General features: G+C 36.7%; 1 protein-coding gene across 4 annotated transcripts in view; it reads left to right on the top strand.

Annotated features, from left to right (window-relative positions):
* The first annotated feature begins 414 nt into the window (after nucleotides 1–414).
* Nucleotides 415–20,788, top strand: part of RIOX2 (ribosomal oxygenase 2) — a 29,650-nt gene continuing 9,276 nt past the window's right edge. For all 4 annotated transcript variants that reach the window (XM_051984391.1, XM_051984389.1, XM_051984388.1 and 1 more), the window contains exons 1-4: nucleotides 415–520; nucleotides 6,733–7,162; nucleotides 15,012–15,131; nucleotides 17,679–17,807. In XM_051984391.1, coding sequence (XP_051840351.1) covers nucleotides 6,737–7,162; nucleotides 15,012–15,131; nucleotides 17,679–17,807 — 675 coding nt within the window. In that variant the 5' untranslated portion in view covers nucleotides 415–520; nucleotides 6,733–6,736. The remainder of the gene's footprint in view (nucleotides 521–6,732; nucleotides 7,163–15,011; nucleotides 15,132–17,678; nucleotides 17,808–20,788) is intronic.

Genomic DNA, 20,788 nt, shown 5'->3' with positions numbered 1-20,788 from the left:
TGATGATGAGTGAAATAACTGATATTGATTGAATATAGACTGAAGCGTGCTAATTTTTCCCTTTCTTCCCCCTCTCCCCCTTTTCCCCTTTTACTCTAATCTTCCTGCACAAAATAACTAATACGGAAAAGTTTTACATAATTGCACATATATATATATAACCTGATTGCTTACTGTCACAGAGAGGGAAGAGGGACAGAATATGGGATCCAAAATTTTAAATAAAAATGTTTAAAAAAAAAAAAAAAGGACAAGACCAAGCCTTCAGTTTCAGACCTCTGCATATGAAAGAAAACCAGCCCTGAGGAGGCTTCCCTGCCCCGGGGAGGGTCGGGAGCTCCACAAAAGGTCGGGACAGCAGACTCTAGGCCCCAGCTGGGCCGCCCCCTTCTCCGCCCCCAGCCCGAGCACACCGCCCTCCTGCGTGACCACGCCGTCCCCGCCCCAGGCCGCCTGCAGCTTCTGCTTTCTCTTCCTCCTCCACGTGCTGTTCTGGGGCACATGCAACAGGCCCCATCTGGTAAGTGGGGGCTGGCGCCGCAAGTTTCCAGGGCTGTGCACTTTGGCCTGGGTTCTTGTGCTCCGCCCTTCGGAGCCCCTTTAGCTCTCTATATCAGTTGGGGGAAAGGGAAAGTGCCCGCTCGGATGCTTGGATACCCCCAGCCTTGCCACCTTGTTGAAGGACTTGGCTAGAGATTGTCTTTGATGACCCTCGGGCTGCACTCACCCGGAGACCCCCATCCTTTGATGGGGGAGGAAGGGCACGTCTATGTCCGGGAATCCTTTCAAAGCACGACCTTTTAATAAATCCTAAGGCTCGGAGTTCGCTTGGGAAACGGGAAGGTGCATTGTATGTGGCATGCGCTTTGCCTGCCACCCCGAGAATTTGGTGGGGAAAGTTTGGAAATGTGGTTGGGCACTGGGGGCGGGGCGCCTCCAGAAATAAATTGGCTGAGTTTCACTGTCCCTGCTTGTAATTGCTACCAAGCATGCCTCGTTTTCAGTTTGGGAAAGTTTTGGGGTTTGGGGAAATTGTATTTAAGATTAAGTACCGGTGGCTTGGTCTAGGCTGCAGCGGCCTTGAGGCGTTTCAGACTTAGAAAGGGTTCCGTATCTCTGCTAAATGATTTGTATTTTATTAATTTGGAAATTCCCTACCTTTCTGATTGAGCACCTGTTCTGTGTTAGCTTGAGTACAAGTTTTAATAGGAGTGATTAATTTTTGAGCATTTTACCAAAATGAAACTTTTCTGACTTCTGACATACAGTTTTGAGATACGTGATCTATTTGAGAGCAGGAAGAGGTCCCAGAAGTCAGTTTCCAGTCTCCTTAGATTTCAAGTGAAGAGAACCTGAAGCCCAGAATAATTATTTGTCTAAGATCACTCAGTGACAGTTAGAATCTGGACACTGTAATTGTGTAGAATAGAAAAATTACCCAACCGACGAATTGTAAGAAGACCTAGTTTGTAGGTCAAGCTTCTTGTCATTTTTGACAGCTGAAATGGATAGAATAGGTTTTGATGAGCCAAAAAAAATTTTTTTGTTTACCCTCTTAAATTGTAGATTTTGATTTTTTTTTTCCTCTTAAAATTATATAAAAACCAACACCCACAGCTGAGTAAATTACCATAAGTGGTTTACATTTTTTGGATTCTGAAGTTTGAAACTGAAACCAATGAAGCCTGAGGACCATGCTAGCTCTTTCAGTAAATTGCCAGAACCTGCTTTTCTATGTCTGTAGCTTGTATCCCTTGATTGTTAGACTGATTCAGTCCTGATCTTATTACAGGAGAGACCAGGACCCCAGTAAATACTTATCTCTAACTGGCCTTTGCTAGCAAAGGTATATGAATACATATTAATTTTTTTTTAGGATTTTTATACCCCCAAATTGTTTAGCAATTTAATATTTGCATTGGCTGGAGTCCAGTCTCCTTAGATTGCAAAAAAAAATTTTTTTTTAAATCTTTTGGTTAAATTGTGACCCTCTTACTATTTTTTTAAAAAAAATCTTTAATTACATTTTAATGAAAATAGCTTTCACAGTTGATTTCAATTTTTTTTTCTATCTGCAGTGTTGTAATACTGGAGAAACCGAGCAAGATAGAGATTAGAGATTTTTTAATATTTTATTTCAAAGGGAGAGATTTACTGGGACTAGATGCATCCATGGTTTGGTCCCAGGGTTGAATGAGACTATCATTTCCAAGAATCCAGCAAACAATGTGAGTTCTCAGTAACGGATATGTGTGTGTGGCCCAGATACAGGTAGACTGAGGTAGGGGTAGAGGGAGGCCAGGGACATTCTGGGATTAGGAGAGGCATTCTGATAAGTAAGGAAGGACTGGGGTCATGATGTCTAAAATAGAAGTTCTTTTATCCTTATCAAATATTCTGATGATTAGGAGGGAGGAGTGGTTTTGCACCATCAGAGGTGGTGGTTTAGACCAGAATAATTAGGAACTGAGGCAAAACTATTTAGGAAGACTGAGTCAGGACAATTAAGGTGAGTCAGGACAATAAAAGGGAACTGTGGCACACAGTGTGGGTGTTCTGGTTTTGTGGACTGTATTCTGTAAGCAAGAGGAGAAGTGTATTTAACTCTGTATTGTCCAGTACTTCTAGTTGAAACCTCGGGTGAGTGAAACATGAGCAATATGGAAGCAATAAACTGATGGCAATACTGAAATACATATATGTATGTATATATGTTTATACGTGTTCTGAGGAAAATTTTTATATGTGATTTTTTTTGTTTGTTTTAATAGTAATGGATTGTAGAATTTTTTAGAGGTGACTTCATTTTGCTTTTGTTTTTTGAGACATTTATAAGCACTTATTTCTGGTAGTTATTTGCAGATGCCACATTTTAAGCAAGAAAATATTTTAAATTTAACTTATTCTTAGGGATAAAAGAGGTGTGGGTATAAAAGTGATCATTTCTCTTTAGTAGCAAACCTTCTTTAGCTCTGGATCCCAGAAAGTAGTTTTTCGGTTGGTTTTGTGTGTGGGTGTATGGGGGGAAGTTTTTTTAAAATTCTGAATTAGTTGGGAACAACACTCATTCTTCTTTACTGACTCATCTGATATATGCACCTTTTCCTCAATCATTCTCAGTTACAGAGTACTAACAAGGTCTAAAAACATTTATTTTCTGATGATACATGATTGAAAATTGCAGCTGTAAGTAGTCTTGACTGGATCAGGAGTTGGTATTTTCAAAAATTTGTTGATTTCCAGAATCAGTAGGATTCCAGAACTTAAAACAAAACAAAACAAACAAATAAAAAAACCGGCCCATTATATATTGTGAAGTGTAACATGGCTTTGCATGTTTAAAACATAACTGTGGCTCCTTGAGATAACCAAGTTTTGGGGGTTTTGGTTTTTTGTCATTTAGGAGCAAAATTCAAAAATCAAACCTGTGACAGCTATATGATAGAGAAATTTGCAGCCTAAAATAAGATTTTGAACTAATCCATTCTTAAAGCTTTATAATCTGACCTCTTAACCTTCTCCCTGCACACACCCCCATTTTATAGATGAGGAAACTTTAGGCTCATATAGATTAAGTAAACTGCCCCAAACAAATGGAAGACATAATTAAAAACCAGACTCTTTCCAGTATATACTATGTTGCCTTGATCTAACTAAAGTTTATCTCCAGATATCTCCAGATCTCCAGATCTGAGTTGTTTGTTGTAATACTTTGCTCCAGTTAGGTGGTTGTTTGTTACTTGAAATACTTGGAATTTTACCATAGAAACAATTAGTGATGGGGCTTCTAGGCCTAGCTACCAGAGTCTGTTTATCTCACTGTGGAACAAATACTTTATAGTTTCTGCAGGGGAAAATGATACTGTTACAATGCCAGTAATTAACTTCCCTGTTTAAAAAAATCTGGGATGAGTGCCCAGGAAAATGCTGGGTTTGGAGTCAGAGATTAGATTTGAATCCTCCTTCTGTTACTGCTTTTGTAATCTTGAACAGGTCCCCCAATTCTTCTGGGTCTTGGTTTCCTCATCAGTAAAATGAAGAAGTTGTATTAAATCAATGATTCTTCCATCAGATAGCATTCTTTCCATGCCTTTAGTAGTGAGAGTTCCACTGATAGGAAAAAAAATCATCATTTACAAGCCTCTTTTGGTGATACTAATCTTTGATAATAATAGCCAACTAGAGTTCTTAACCTAGTACCTGTAAACTTGTGGAAGTACTAGACAATGATCAATTGGTCAACAGCCATGGACCATATACTGCGCTATATTCTAGGTAAAGATGGGGGGAAAGTTCCTTTTCTGAAAGAGCACATGATTTAAGGGAAAATTGATAACTATGTACAAGATTTAGGCAGGATAAATTGGAGACACTGTCCATAAGAGGGATTGTTCTTGTAGAAATTTTACTTGGGATTTGGATGAAAGCTAGTTTGGACAGGACATGAAGATGAAGGAAGAGAATTCAAGGTTGGGGGGCAGGGGGGTTGCAGCTAGTGCAAATGGATGGAGATGAGAAATGGAGTATCCAATAAGAGGAACAACAAGGAATCCCATGTCACTAGATCACAGGAGAGTATTAAAGTAGACAGGGGACACCTAGATTGAAAGAAGCCAGATTATAAAGGTTTTTGAATGCCAAAGAAAATTTTATCATGATAATAGGGGGACATAATGGAAAGTGAGCTAATTATGTGGCCCTGATGATAAAAGAACCAGGGTTTGATTCCCTTGTGGAGTGATCTGCAATGGTTATCCAGAGCAGCTGTCTTGCTCATTCATGAACTTAATCTAGGGGAACTAGCTGAGAATAGAATAATTGACTCTAAACCATTTTGGCACTAGTACAATGATATGAGCATGTTTGATAGTCATTTTCATGTATATAGGACTTATTCTGCCTCAAAATAAATAAGCACACACACACACATACACATATATATGTAAATACATATGTAAATATATATATATATATATATATATATATACATAAATATGTAAATATTAGATTTAATATATCCCAGCTTGTATTTACAAACAGCAATATTATGAACAAGCTTATTAAAAGATTCATTGTCACATTTTTAAGGGTGACAGGAAAGTAATTTAATAAGTCTCACTGTCATCTACCCCTTCTGCCTTCTCTTGTCTTTCTGCCTTCTTTGGGACAAAACAGTGAAAAGCACACTAGATTTTGGGGACAGAAGGCTTTGGTTTAAATCCCAGGGCAATCACTTTTCTTGACCTCAGTTTCCCCATCTATAAAATGGGGGAAATAAATCTTATTATTTCCCACTTTACAAAGTTCTTATAAGTTAAGCCCTCTGAAAAAATTTAAAGTACTGTAGACATAAAAAATTTTTATGTGTTTCATCCATATATTGCAGTCATGGTACTTGTAACAAGAGAAGGATTGTCATCCTACTTAAAGAAGGACCTTAAGAAATTCTTCCTTAAGAGATACACATTGTCTGTTGAAAGGAATAAGTAGCAGTTGTACACTTATTTTAAAAGCTTTTGAGAGTATCAGAGTAATGGGACTCAGTCATCTCTTCTACTCTGTCACACATACTTCCATATCTCCCCAGCTGCTTTGATACCAGCTATTTGACTTTTCCTAGGAGGGACAGGACCAGGCTTCTGGTTCCTCTCCAGATCTGGCTCTCAAATCTCACACCCACCTCTTCCTGGACTTTTGAGCTCATGTCACCATATCTCTTGTAGCATTTCTATAATCTTTCCTTCCTTCTTTCTTCTCTCCCCTATCAGCTCCCCATTTCCCTACCCCCCACATATTTGTTGAACTCTTACTGAAGGGTTATGCTTATGCCACACTCCTTCTAAAGAACTCTTCTTAGAGGGAAGAGGATATTTGTGATCCAATGTGTGTTGATTTTTGGTTCTTACTCTAAGGGAGAATTCCTGAATCTCTCAGGATGTATTCATTTAGTGAATGTTCAAATGTTCAAAATGTTCAAAAGCATTCTTCTATTTTAATCTGAATCAGGGGAGTCTGTCCTTAAAGTTTTGAGACCAAGGTAAAATTTCCCCTACTTCAATTGGAGTTTGAACTTAGTGTTTTTTAGATTATGAGCTTGTGAGGGTAGGGACTTTGGCCTCCCTTTGTGTGCCGAGTGCTTAGCACACAAGTGCCCGGTACTTAATGTTGTTTAATTGATTAATATCCATGCCTATGTTGAATGGATTTTTGCAGAAATTTACTCCCAGCCTGCCTATTACTTCCTCTCCCATGGGAAAAAAGATTTTCGTGCACATATGTTGTATATTTTGTGGTTTTGTTTCCCACTTCTTGATTCCTCAATATAGTTTTTTAGGTGGGAGGAGGGGAATGAGAATTATAAGAAGAACTTGGTTTGGCCTAAGACCAAGATGACTAGACCTTATAGGAAGAAGGGTATATAGCTTGGTTTATAGACTATTTGGCATTAGATTAAGATGAATTTTTTTAGTATATGGTTTTGTTTTCTAGAGTTGGGAGTAATGGGCTATTGTTTAAAAACAAATCTGGCTATCACGTTGGATAAAAATATGTATGGATTTGGGAGAATTAGGAGGAGACTCAGAAAGGGAGAGAGAGAAATAAAATGAAAACTTTTCTTCATCTCATTAAGAATAGTAATTTTTGGTACTATCTTTGTATTCCCCAGATCCAAACTAACCACTTTATTGAATATTGGCTGATTCATGGCTTGGCTTTTTATTCCTAAAATAGGACCATGTCCAGAAATGGTACAAATGCAGATGTGGTCATGGATGGAGTTCCTTGTAAACGAATGAAGGTGGAGGCAGTGGATCCTGTTTCACCTTTGAACTTCAACAGCCCTGAAGCTCTCTTTGAGAGTTTGATCTCACCCATCAAGACAGAAACTTTTTTCAAAGAATACTGGGAGCAGAGGCCCCTTCTAATTCAGAGAGATGATCCCTCACTGGCTGCTTACTTTCAGTCCCTTTTCCAGTTAACAGATTTGAAGAATCTGTGCAGACAGGGGATGTACTATGGAAGAGATATAAATGTGTGCCGATGTGTGAATGGGCGGAAGAAGGTGTTAAATAAGAGTAGCAAAGTACACTACCTCCAACTGAGAAAAGATTTTGATCAGAAAAGGGCAACCATCCAGTTCCACCAGCCTCAGAGATTTAAGGTAAGGTAATGACCTCTCTCTTTGCAGAACATTGCTTTCATAGCTCAAAGCTGAGTGGATGGTGTATGTTTTACTAACTGCACTTGGAGTAATTCTTGAATTACAAGTTTGGATTCAAGAATTTGTTCACCCTTTTATTCTCCTGCTGTACATATCCCAATCTTAGAAAAGAGAGTGATCTTTTATAAAATATAACATGGAAAGTTTCCTGGATATTTCCTGGAAAAAATAACCTGGAAGATTTCCATAGAGAAATGAAAATATATAGATTAATAGCTGAACATTAACAAATGCTTCTTCTGTGCTAAGCTCTGGGGATAGAAATATAAACATGCAAGACTGTTTTGGCCACAGGAAGATTACTTTTTTTTTAAATCATTAAATTATTTATTAGATGTATAATTAGGTTACATATTAAAAGTTTTTTTAGCAGTGGAAAATAATCAATTTTTGCAAATAATAACAATGAAGAATTTTCTACTGACATAATTGGAACAAATTTAAATAGAAAACAACCAACTTAGAATCAGAGTTTTTAGTAAAATTTGTCTTATATATGGCAGTGTGCTATTTTAAAATTGATATTATTAAATAAAATATAGATATAGATATTGATATAGTCTCTGAAAATCATTTTCACTGATTACTCAAATTTGGGTCCTCTTGAGTTCCCTCATCTTGAGTGAGCTGTCTTTGGTCACTAAGGCTGATAAAATGATTTGTTTTCTATTCAGAAATGCTCAGTTGTTTGATATATAGAACTCACTTGGAAAGATTATTAATTAAGAATCGGAAGACTTGTTTCGATATTCGCTTATTTCTTCTGTTATATTATGGAAGTTAGTCAATCCTTCTGCACGTCTTTCTGCTTTTTTTTTTCTTTTTAAATTAAAGCTTTTTATTTACAAAACATATGCATAGGTAATTTTTCCAACATTGACCCTTGCAACTTTTTATTGCAAAATTTCCCCTTCTTTCCCTTATGCCTTCCCCGATCTGGTAGATAGTCCAATACATGTTAAATATGTTGAAATACATTTTGGATTCAATATATGAATACATATTTATATAGTTATCTGGTTGCGCAAGAAAAATCAGATCAAGAAGGAAGAAAAAGAAAAACTGAGAAAAAAACAAAAACACAATGCAAGCAAATAACAACAGAGTAAGAATGCTATGTTGTATTCCAACTTCTGTTCCCCAGGTTCACTCTCTGGGTGTAGATGGCTCTCTTCATCACTGCACAAGTGGAAGTGGTTTGAATCATCTCAGTGTTGAAGAGAGCCACGAGGGAGCTTACTTTTTAAGTAGGGAAGAAGAACTTGATGGAATGAATTTTGTGGAAAAATACAAAGTTTCTTCACAAAGTATGGTGAAGAACTTGTAAGGGAGTTAATAGAGGCCTTGGCCCTGATTAGATAAGGCCAAATCCAAAGGAGGAGGAAACTCAGATAGGGAGTCCTTAAAAGCATATTAAGGAGATGACCTGGGTCCTTTTCCCTCTTGGTGACATTGCCCCAGGTTTCTAGAACTCTGGTTGTAGATGTCAGCTATGATCACAATTACTGAGCCAGCAGAAGATTCTGATGAATCTGACTCTGATAAATAAATCTTATCTAACCAAGGCCTCCATTTCTTTCCCTTGCAGCCTCTTCACTATGTCCCTATGAGGAAACCTTCTGCCTTTCAAAACACTCCTGGTCTCTTGTATTCCTTTATATTTTGCTTTCCTTATTGGAATGTAATCTGCTTGAGACCATTGACTGTCTTGCTTGTAATGGTTTAGCACAATACATGGCATATAAGAAACAATTAGTAAATGTGCTTCTGTTATTCTGTCTGTTTATCCATCTCTTCTCCCATCTATCAGTCCACTTATAGGTAAATTCATCAGTGAGTCTGGTGTCTTGTTAGGAAGCCACCAGAATCACAGGAATTTTCTTTTTGAAATTTAATTCATTTCACCTGGAACTTATATACAAGTAAGTATAAGCAGTGTTTAGGCCAGACTACCAGCAATGTACATATGCACACACACGTATGTACACACACACACATGTACGTACATATACATACATATACACACAATATTTTGTTGTTCATTTATGTCAGCTTCTTCATTTGGGATTTTCTTGGCAAAAATACTGAAGTGCTTTCTCATTTCCTTCTTCAGCTCATTTTTACAGATGAGGAATTGAAATAAACAGGGTTAAGTTGACTGGCCCAGGGTCACACCTGAGGGCATATTTGAACTCATGTCTTTTGGACTCCAGGGCAGGTATCTAGCTGCCCCTACTACTGCATCATTCAGACTCTCAAGTCAGGCATCATCCTTGACTTTTTACCTACTGCCTCATGTCTAGTTTCTTGCTAAGTTCTGTTGGTTCTATCTTCATATTATTATGAAGAAAGTTGCCTTAGCCCTTTATTTTCTTGTGATACTGCCTCAGCCCTAGTACACATCTGTATCACCTCATGCCTGGATAATTGCAAGGCTCTTCTGCTTGGTCTTCTGGCTTCAGCTATTCAGCTGGTGGTGATTTTCCTAAAGTACACATAAGATCATGCCGTTCCCTTGGCACTCAATAAATTCCAGTTGGTCCCATCATCTTATAAAGTTATTTATAAATTATCCCTTTTCCAGATTTCGTATATTTTACTCCTTTTCCTCCAAGTACTCATAGAAAAGATTTTGATCAGAAAAGGGCAACCATCCAATTCCACCAGCCTCAGAGATTTAAGGTAAGGTGATGACTGAGCCTCTCATTGCAGAATATTGCTTTGACCCAGTCATTTGTTGTACCCAACACCGTTGACCCAGTGACACTGAATTACTTGTCATTGCTTGTGATCTGGACATGGTATCTCTTGATTTACTGCCTATTCATTGGTTGGCTCCCATATTTGATTCTTTTTCTCCTCATGATCATCTTCTGATTTCTTTGGGTTCTTACCAAGTCCCAACTAAAACCTTATTTTATACAAGAAGTCTTTTTCAATTTCTTTTAATGTTGGTACCTTCTCTGTTGAAATTATCTGCAGTTATCTCTTTGGCAAAGGCTTCCTGCAAAAGGTGGCATCTTCCAGCCATATGGTATGACCAGTGTATAGAATTGAGAAAATACCAGTTTGCCTAGATTATAGCATGAAACATGTAATAGTAATGGTTACTGAGGCTGAAAAAGATAGAGTCAGAGTTGTTTTCCCCCCAATCCCTAGAGATGATTGAGGAGGGAAGTTGCCTCATCAGGTTTGCAAGAGAAATTATTTTTCCTAAAGTGTTTGTGACAAGACTGGTCTAGTAAAAGAGTTGAAGGAAGGAGACCAATTAGGAGGCTTTTGGCAGCTTTTCATATAGTATTGATAGTTTGTATATCTTTTGAAAACGTTTTCTTTTTTATGTGCTTTAACTTTAAACTACTTAGCTTTTATGGGAAATGATTACTTTTCTTTTTAATCAATGAGATATCTTTGATATAGTATAGTAGAAAGAGGAATGGATTCTCAGATATGAAAGTGGGTTTGACCCCTTATTGTGCATGGTTTAATCCAGGACTTCTAATTTTTTTTTTTTTAATTCATGACACCTTTTGGCCCAGGAAATTGTTTTGTGACCCGTTATCTAGGTATATAAATCAAACATTTACTGTTAATAAGTCACAGTTTGAAATCCCCTCACATTCAGTAATGAGACACCATATGCAGTCTACAGTGTAAGAAGTTGGAGTATAGGGAAGACATTTTATTTTTCTGAACCTTTATGTGTAGTGAAGAGATTTGAATTAGTACTCTTTTGCAGGAACATGCTTTATCTATCTATCTATCTATCTATCTATTTATTTTTTGGGGGAAATGGTAAGTTAAAAGTTAAATGACTTGTGGTCAAACAGCTAGTATCTGAGGCTAGATTCCAACTCCTGACTAGGCTGGTGCTCTGTTCACTTTGCCACTTACCTCCCCTATGACTTTTTTTATAATCAAATCTTCATACCCCAACATAAAGCCTCTGCTTCTCTCTGCAAAATGAAGAAGTTGAATTAGTTGCACTCCAAGGTACCTTCCAAGTTCTAAATCTAAATGCAAGTACAGTACTAGAGAGATGAGGCATTGTTATCAGAGAAAAAGCTTGGACTGCTAACAATTTATCTCTTGTGTGAGGAAGCCAGAGTTTATTGATCTGCAGGAAGTATATTTTCTTTATTCAGGTCTCTTACTTGCTATAATTAGAAGCTGGCAGGAAAGGCATTTTGAGATGAATTAACAATTAGACATATTAATTAACAATATATATTAAATATTAACAATTAAATATATATTAAAAACAGTGAAGTTACTTAGTTTATCAAGAGATCAACAGAAAATTATGGAACATGCACGTTTTCTGTGGATGTCTTCTGCACCCCTTTTGGTTTTTGGAGTGTCCCTTTGCAGATTCTTATAACAGATCTAACTGATTATGGAAAATTGCCTGGAATGGTCTTCAGAAAATAACTTGGCACCTTCCCAGATCCCTTCTTCCATCTTCCTTCACACACACAAATCTTGCACGTACCATCTTCCTTTCTTCAAGGCAGCCATGACCTTAGTTAGCTCTGCTGCTCAGCCTCTTGGCTGGGATTATTGGAACAGGAAAAGTTTTTTACTAAATCTGCAATTCCCCTCCCTGGCCTGATTGGCATGTATAATTGCTCCCCTACACTTTTCCAAGCTTTCACTTAATGAAAGGTGTGTCTCTTCCCCTACCCCCTGAAGGGACATTTCACCTAATATTAAGTGTTTAAGGAGTCAAGTAATCAAGTCACATCTGGAAGCATTCCTGAAGCACTTACTATATTCCAAGCTCTGTCCCTTCAGGGGGTAAGGGAAGAGACATCTTTCATTCTGTGAATGCTTGAGTCATTGGCCAAGCATTGTTACTAGGTTTGATTCCAGTTTATTCATCTCCTTCCTGTGAAAAGGCACTGATCAGATTTGCTGGGAAGCCTCTGGCAAGTTACCGGAGCTCTGGTTATTCAACAGATTGTAAACCTGCTATCATTTTTATTTTTATTTTTAAGTACTGGGTACTGGTTCAAATGACAGGCAATCCCAGGATTGGGATACTCTGAGAGGGGGGGGATCTTTGATTCTCTTTTGTTTACTGCTTTTTCGGGAATTTGCCCATATTGCCATTCCAGTTCATCTGGAAATGCTTGTGTAAAAAGGCATATTTGTTTTATTGCATGTAAAAAAACCCTAATGAACATGGGTGTGTTCTGTCCACCCATGAATCAAATGTTGGCACTTCCTTTTCTATGAAATTGGGAAAGTAGCATCAGTAGCTTTGCAGGAAAACAGCTATTATCTCTACAGCTTTTGGTTTAAAGTAATATTTTGAGATAGATGGCGATTGAGGTAGGACTGGAAGGAGGTTTTTTTTTAAAGGTGTTGTTGAGGTAGAATTTATGATTCTTGAGAGTAGGAAGAGTTTCATTTTTATCTTTGTATTACCAGAACTTGTCATAGTATCTGTAATATAGCAGATGTTGAATAAGTGCTTGACAAAGAAATTGATGAATGAATGAGTATAATTACTTTATAGTGTTCAAGAATTCTTAGTTCAGATTTAAGTTCCAACATTCTGTCATAAAGCTTTTGAGATCATTTCTCATTCTAAACTTGTGATTTTTGACAATCTTATTACATTTCTTCTGCATTTTTATAATTATTTTAGTTTGTGTCATCTGAGACATGTATAGTGACATCTGAAGTCCTGGGTTCAAATTTTAAGTTAAGCTTAAATAGCTTAAAACTACATTAGGAATTCTGGGACACCATGTATGTGATGTTTGGTCTTCAGTAGAATCTTCTTCTGTGACTCATGGAACTAATAACTGAAATTAGAAAATAAAATAAAGCTAAAATTGTCTCAGTAGTTACTGTTGAGCACATATATTACTCTGTGAAAAGATAGTTATTTATATTTTTGAAAACAGAGAGGAGGAAAGATTCACCTCAGTTGGTTTTTAGAATCAAGTTCATGAAAACAAAGCTTAGCATAAAGGGGGGGTGATCAGGTTAATGGTGTAGAATGATGGGGAAAAATTTTTTTGTATTTTTTAAAAATTTTTATTTGTTTCTTTAAAACTTAAATACAAATTAGGAAAAGAAAAAAAAAATTGCCATGTACTCAGCAGAACATGAGAGGATTCAAAATATAAAGTAATAAATTTCCATTTCACAATGCTAATACTATAATAAATACTATACATTGTATTCAGAACTTTCCATGATGGAAAATTTTTAAAAGGAAAAATAAGGGTCCTTTTTGTTACCCTAAATAAGTCACTTAACCTGTTGGGACCCCACCCAAGACATCATAATTAGCCTGGATACTTTAGAATCAGCGGAGTCAGAATAAGCAAAAGTCCTTGATCTTTATTCTTTGTCTTTAGAAGTAGGATTGAATTGGATAGAAGCAGAATCTTTACCACCTTCCTTCTTCATCTCTTGCCCAGAAGTGATCCTGGCTAGTCCACCCCCTAGGCCCTCCTACAATTCTCTGTATACCCCAGTTTTGAGCCAGCACAGGATAGTGGGAAAGGGCCATTTTCCAAGTATATGCTTATAGAGTATTGTCCAATCAGTAATTAGCCTTAAGTGCTTGGTTATCCAACCCCAAAGCATGAACTCAAGAGTTTCAGCCCTTTTCAATTATCTAAGGCCATAACTTGGAGGTCAGATGTGGGACTTCATTTTAGAGAGTTCTTTTCTAGTAGTTTCTTCTTAAAGCAGTGAAGTCACAAGTCTGATCATAGAAAAATAACATATCTCAGGTTTGCAGAAAGAGAAGTACTAAACTTCTTTACAGGAAGATAGTTGTTAACAATGGATAGAGAGACCTGAATTCAAATGTGCCCTCAGATACTTTCTAATCACTGTGACCCCTTTTGTCTGTTTCCTCATTTGTAAAATGAGCTAGAGAAGGAAATGGCAAATCATCTAGTATCTTTGTCAAGAAAACCTCCTCTCTGGGTTTAAATTAAACTCTTTGGGAACTATTCCCAAAGATTAGCTTTTCACTTTTTGGATAATTTTGATTGACACAACAGTTTCCTTAAATCAGACCTAAATTTGTCTCTTTGCAACTGTAACTCTTTGCTCCTAATTCTGCCATCTTAGGGTGAGAAGCAAATCCAATGTCTACTTCTTTCCATTACATGTGTATTTGTGTGTGTGTGTGTATGCGTATAAATGCGCCAGAGATACCTAGAGATTTCTAAAAATAGCCCAGATAAGATTTTTCTTAAAATGTTTTTGTTTCTGTTTTTTGATTTTTTGTTTTTGTAGTAGTAGCCAAAATTTTTATGGTATTTTACATATGTTATCTCAGATAGTCTTGACAATAACAGTGTATTGTGGATATTATTTATTATCTTCAGTTTAAAGATAAAGAAACTGAAGCTGAAAGAGGCACATGGGCCAGTCACACAGTAAGTATCTAAAACAGAGTTTGAACTCAGGTCTTCCTGATCTCAAAGTCAACCAAATTACTTAGAATTTGTGGGTAGGTTTTGTTTATTTTTCTCTGATTCTTATGGAAAGAACTTAAGTTCTGGAGTCAGAAGATCTGGCTTCAAATCCTACCCCTGACCTCAGCACTGGCACATAGTAGATACCATAATACTTATTGATTCATTTTCTCTCCCTTTTTCTTTTCAATGTAAACTTGCTTCTTATCCTATGGTACTTAAGTCTTACCAGATTCAAATGATTTGGGGGATGGGAAGCGAAAAATGGGGCTATGGAATTGTCTATTTCTTTTTTTTCCCTTAGTTTCCTTTCTTTCTTTCTTTTTTTTTTTTTAAAGGATGAGTTATGGAAAATCCAGGAGAAGTTGGAATGTTTTTTTGGATCTCTGGTTGGATCTAATGTGTATATAACTCCCTCAGAGTCCCAGGGCTTGCCTCCTCATTATGATGATATTGAGGTAAGAGTAATTTCAGTACTTGCTAATTCCTTTAAATTCCTTGAAAATGAACCGTAAGCTGCTGACAGTTGAGATACTTTTATATCTACATAATTATACATGTTTAACTATGTCCCTATGATTATGTTTATATCCCTATATAGAGCTATAACTATAATTATATATGTATATGGTGTGTGTGTATATTATATATATAAAATCTACCTATGTATCTCTGCATATGTATGTAAGTATTTATGTACATTTCCCACAGTAGATTTGAAAATAATACGATTTGTAAAATAATTCCTGACAATTAATCTTTAAATGTATTTTTTCTTAGTTTCAAACCTAATTACTATAATAATTTGGCTATTAATGTCTTCAGCTTCAGAGAAGGTAGCAAAACACACACACACACAAGAATCCGTTCTGGTTGCTCATATAGCTCCATGGATCCACAAAGCTGTATGTGTAGTTTTTAAATACCTTGAGGAAGAAATATCATAGTTTATTCTTCTTTGTATATTCCAGAACCTTGGATACAGTAGTCATTCAATAAATATTTATTGAAATGTTTTTTTTTTTTTAAAGATCATTTCCAAACAACAGTAGCAGCATTAGAGATTAATTGCTTCCATCTCTTCCTTTGGGTTTAGCAATTGAGAGATTGTTGTTAACTTTGAAGAGAGTAGTTTTGGGGAAATATATAAGGCCAGAAGCCAAATTGTAGAGAGTTAAGAGGAGATTGAGAGAAGTAGAAGCACTTATCATAGGTAGATGCAAGAAATTTGGTCATAAAAGACAGGAGAGACATGGACAGTACCAGGGATAGCAGTGTTTGTAGGAAGTAGGGAAGTCACCAGTAGACAATGAAAGAATGATGGTAGGATAGAAGGAGGAAATCAGGTGTCATAGGGGGAGTTAAAGGTAAGTGAGAGAATGGGAATGTCAGAGGTGGTAATCTGCTGCAGGAAACAAAACAAAAAAGGAACATTTGTGGGTACAGAAGGGTCTGCTTTGGCAAGAAATACTATCATTATTATGTGAGATGGATAAAGACAGTGGCAGAAGGCATCTAGATGATGTGAGGTCATTGAGATCTGGGCAGTTTTCTTGTAAAACTAATTGAAATATAATGTTGGGAGTCATGGCATTCAAATAAATGATTCTTAAATTTTTCTCTTTGACCTTTTTTTTCCCCCATCAGTTTAGTTTTTGCTAGGAGATATTATTTTCTTCTATTTTTTTTCAGTCTTTAGATTTTGTGTGTGTATATATGTATATGTGTGTGTATGTGTGTGTGTATGTGTGTGTGTGTGTGTATTGGTCTCATGGAGTCATTGGTTTTTATTTGATCCATTTTCATTTTTAGAAAATTTGTTGCTTAGGCAAGGTTTTATATCTCTTGTACCAAGCTTATAGTTCCCATTTCAACTCTTTCTTCTGTAACTCTCATTTCTTTTTGAAATTTTTTCCCCTGTTACTTTTATTGCATTGACAAAAACATTTTAAACTTTTTTTTTTTTTAATTTTTGCTTCATCTCTAGGAATTCTAGTTGAATTTTTCTTTCATCTAAGTTATGATTTTTGTTTTTGTTTTTTTGAAGCATCGCTGTCATTTTCTCCTGTTTAGTATCATAAGCATTTCTGTTATGATAATAGCATTTATAGTGGAATTCTTTTTTTTTTTCTCATTCTTTTTATAGCTTGACATTGAAGCTCTCTACACTTTTGAGTAGAAGGTCTGGGCTGGTTCTGTTGCTTTTTTTAGGGTATTAAACCTTGTGGTGTTTTAGAATTTCAAGGACAGCTCAGGCTTGAAGTCTGCAAGCTTTAATGTTCCCAGAATGGTGTGATTGCTACCCCCTGGTCTGAGACTTGTAATTTTCTGCTCTGGATTTGAGTCTGAGGAACAGTAATAAATCAATTTATTACTGTTCCTCAGACTCAAATGACCATTGGCACCCCCTGGAAAGTTCCTGTTGGTTCAGAGTTAGAGACTGTAAGCTCCACTTTGGTCTGTGATTCCTGCCCTGGTTTTGTGATCTAGACCTTTGGTAATGAACAACAAAGCTGCCAGTTTGCATCAGTTCCCTTCATTAGATGCTGGTATGAGTCTCAGACTCATGAGTCTCAGACTACTCTGAAACAAAGTTAGAACCTCTTCACATCGTGGTTCAGTCTGTCCCTAGGTGCTGATATCTTTTATCCCCAATGTCAGCAGACCTCTAAGGGCTGGAAGAGTGACTCATTGATTTTTTCTTAGCTTTCTCCATCAGGATTCAGTCTGGTGAATTTTCTAGGAGGGGAAAAGTGAATGGGAGGAGCTCCTTGCATGTCTTCTTGCTATCTCCTACGCAAATATTTATTCCTAAGTAAATCAGATCTGTGTTTTAGATTTTGTGTTCTCAAGCATTTTACTGTCTCTTTAGTGCTGAAGAATTTACTTTGGAGAATAGACTTATCAAGAATTCAGGATTTATGATTTTATAGCAATTGATCAACTTTGTCAGATGATTAAAAAAATTTTTTTTTTAAGAGAATGAACTTTGTGCCTCTTTACAGGTGTTTATCTTGCAATTGGAAGGAAAGAAACACTGGCGCTTATACCAACCCACCGTGCCACTTGCTCGAGAGTACAACGTGGAGCCAGAGGACAAAATTGGGGCACCAACACATGAGTTCACATTAAAGGTACTTGACCAGAGAGTCACTTTTCTTTTAGCTAGTTTGGAGTATGTTGTTAAGTCCTTTCAGTTGTGGTCAATCTTCCTGACTCCATTTTGGGGTTTTCTTGGTTTTTCATTTCCTCCTCCAGCTCATCTTACACATAAGGAAATGGAGGCAAACAGGGTTAAGCGACTTGTCTGTACATTATGGCACAAACTAGCTGCCCCATGTGTATCATAGTTGTTGAATACTGACTACAGGTTTAGGATGAAAGTGTAATAGCTTATGTAGTGACTTAAGACTGCCTTTACTCCATCCTGTGAAAAACTGGAACTCTCAGTCTTTGCCATCCGTCATAAGGGCAAGTTTGCCTGTTTCCAGTATCTTTGCCAAGAAAACCCCAAATTGGGTGATAAGGAGTTAGATATGACTGAAATACCCAAATAAAAAATTGACTGTTTTACCCTGTCTTCTATCGAACAGACATTCCTATAGAGTAGTGTAATTTTGCACACTTGGCAGTGGTGTATTTTTATTTTTATTTTTTTTGCTGAGGCAATTGGGATTAAGTGACTTGCCCAGGGTCGCACAGCTATGAAGTGTTAAGTGTCTGAGACAAGATACGAACTCAGATCCTCCTGACTTCAGCGTTGCCTATCTGCCTCTAATGGTGTATTCTTATTACCGTTGAGTTGTTTTTCTGAAGATTCATCTCCACATTTAGCCTGAGCTTTATAACACTCATACTAAGACTCACAGAGACTCTTAACTTTAAAAATAAATGTGCCCTTACAGGTGGTGACACCCACATCTTGTTTTCTGACTAAACTAGTACAGTGTGAATAGGTTTAATTTTTCCCTTTGGGCAACCAACAAGTGCATGTTCAGGCAGAGCCTTTTTAGGGAGCTTCCGGGTATGTTCTGAAATGTCAGCCTGACCCTGTGTTCCCTCTGAGGCTGCAAAGAATATACATTCCCATAGTGTCTTCATTAGAAGAATAATTTTTGTTTGGAAAACACTTGTGAATTCCTTGATGCTAGGGGCAGTGAGGTATTGTTACCCTGTGCATTGCAGTTTCTTCAATATGGATATAATAGCACCAACCTCCCTGGGCTAGTGTGAATATCAAGTATAGTGATATGTGTAGAGCACTTTTTAAAATTAAAAGCACTGTATAAATGATAGCTAATATTGTTATTATAATTACTATTGTTTACTTCTTAAAAGGATCCATTCAATTTCCTAACAGAAAGATAATATTTGATTTGAACTTCTCCAGTGAGTCTCTGTGATTAACAAAACACTCTCCAGATTGTGCATTTCATTATTAGTAACAGTAATTATAGTGGCTTGTATCTTCCTCTCCAAACTTAAAACTTTTCTTGCCCTCAATTAGATGACTTTTTTTTTTTTCATAATGGACCTTCATTTTTTAATAGCCTTTTAAAAAGCTTTTTATGAATTTAGTTGAACATATTCAGGTGATTGTTTCCTAAGCCACTATAACTAAATACCAATATCCTTTAAGCTTAAAATTCTGTGACAGAAGGCCAGTTTTTAGTTACTGACTTTGTGAGTTTCACCTATATTATTTTTCATTCCTTGGACTTCTAGCTCCTGATTCATTGATGTAATGGGGCTGGAGACAGAGCAGGTAAACATATCTTCTAGTATTCACAATTGTCTTCAAAGGAGAGACAAAAGTCCTATGGAACCCAAAGTTTCATAGAATAGAGTTTAAAAATGCCTTGCTGTAAGGTATTTATGTTCTTGGAAGTGGTGGGATGCCAGCTATCTCCCTATCTCCAGACCCACCCTGAGTAAGACTCACTGCTAATTACTGGAAACAAGGCAGTGTACACATTCCATATTATAAATACCTTCATGGGAGTAATTTTCTGCTTAAGGTAACTGAATTAATACATTTAATAATAAGTGAATGAACAGCCTGGGCATGTCACTTAATCCTATTTGCTTTGATTTCGTCATCTGTAAAATGAGCTAGAGAAGAAAGGGCAATCCAGTCTATTATCTCTGCCAAGAAAACCTCCAAAGAGTTCACAAACACTTGGACTCAACTGAAAACTAAGCAACAACAAAATGAACAAAATTTTATTAAGGGAAGAATAGACTTCTATTATAAAATGCCCCTTTTTTTGAGAGGTTATTATATAAAAGGTCACCATTGTAATTTGAGGGAAAAGTACATTTCAGAATCACATGGGAAGGGAGAATCAAAGAGTAGGCAGAACCCTGAACCATAGGAATGGAGTTGATGACTTAGGTAGAGCCTCAATTTCAGATTCAGATGTGTGGGGAGTTTCTCTTTAAAGTGTGTGTGTGTGTGTGTGTGTGTGTGTAGAAAGCTAAGTTAGGCTCTGGCACTCTGCAATTTCCCTCCTTTTTCCTACTTCTGCCTCTGTGACCAAAGAGAACAATGCCAATCCCTGAAGACAACTGTTATTAGCCATTCAACACTTTAAACAAACACTCCTAAGTATGACATGGCTTTCTTGGTACTTTGGAATTGTGGCTCTCTTTCTTTCATGGTCTTTTAGCTTATCAGCCTTTTTTCTAACATAGTGTGTGCAGTACTGACCATGTTACTTCTGACTTGATCTGACCAAAGTGACTCAAGCAGGAGTAGGAGTGTCACTTTTTTTTTTTTTTTTTCTATTTTGGCTGCCTGTAGCATAAAATGAAATACATAGAATTACAAAGGAAAACAAAGTACTTTTTTTCTGTCCAAATTCTCAGAACCCTTGAAATATATCGGTGTGCTACAGGTTCTGCCTCTTAGTACAGCCTAAGATTACTGCTGTATCACAATGGTGACTCTCAAAATTTTGAATTCAACAAATTCTTTTTTTTTTTTTTTTTGAACTGTCATCCAGCCATACCTCCCCTATCCTGACATTTTTTTTTTAACCCAGGTGGTACTTCTTTATTCTCCAAGAATTAGAGAATACAAATTGGTAAATGGGAACTTAGAAGTGAAATCACC

This window comes from Antechinus flavipes, chromosome 3 (genome assembly GCF_016432865.1).
Source record: "Antechinus flavipes isolate AdamAnt ecotype Samford, QLD, Australia chromosome 3, AdamAnt_v2, whole genome shotgun sequence".
NCBI lineage: Eukaryota > Metazoa > Chordata > Mammalia > Dasyuromorphia > Dasyuridae > Antechinus > Antechinus flavipes.
This window is presented reverse-complemented; position numbering and strand designations above follow the sequence as displayed.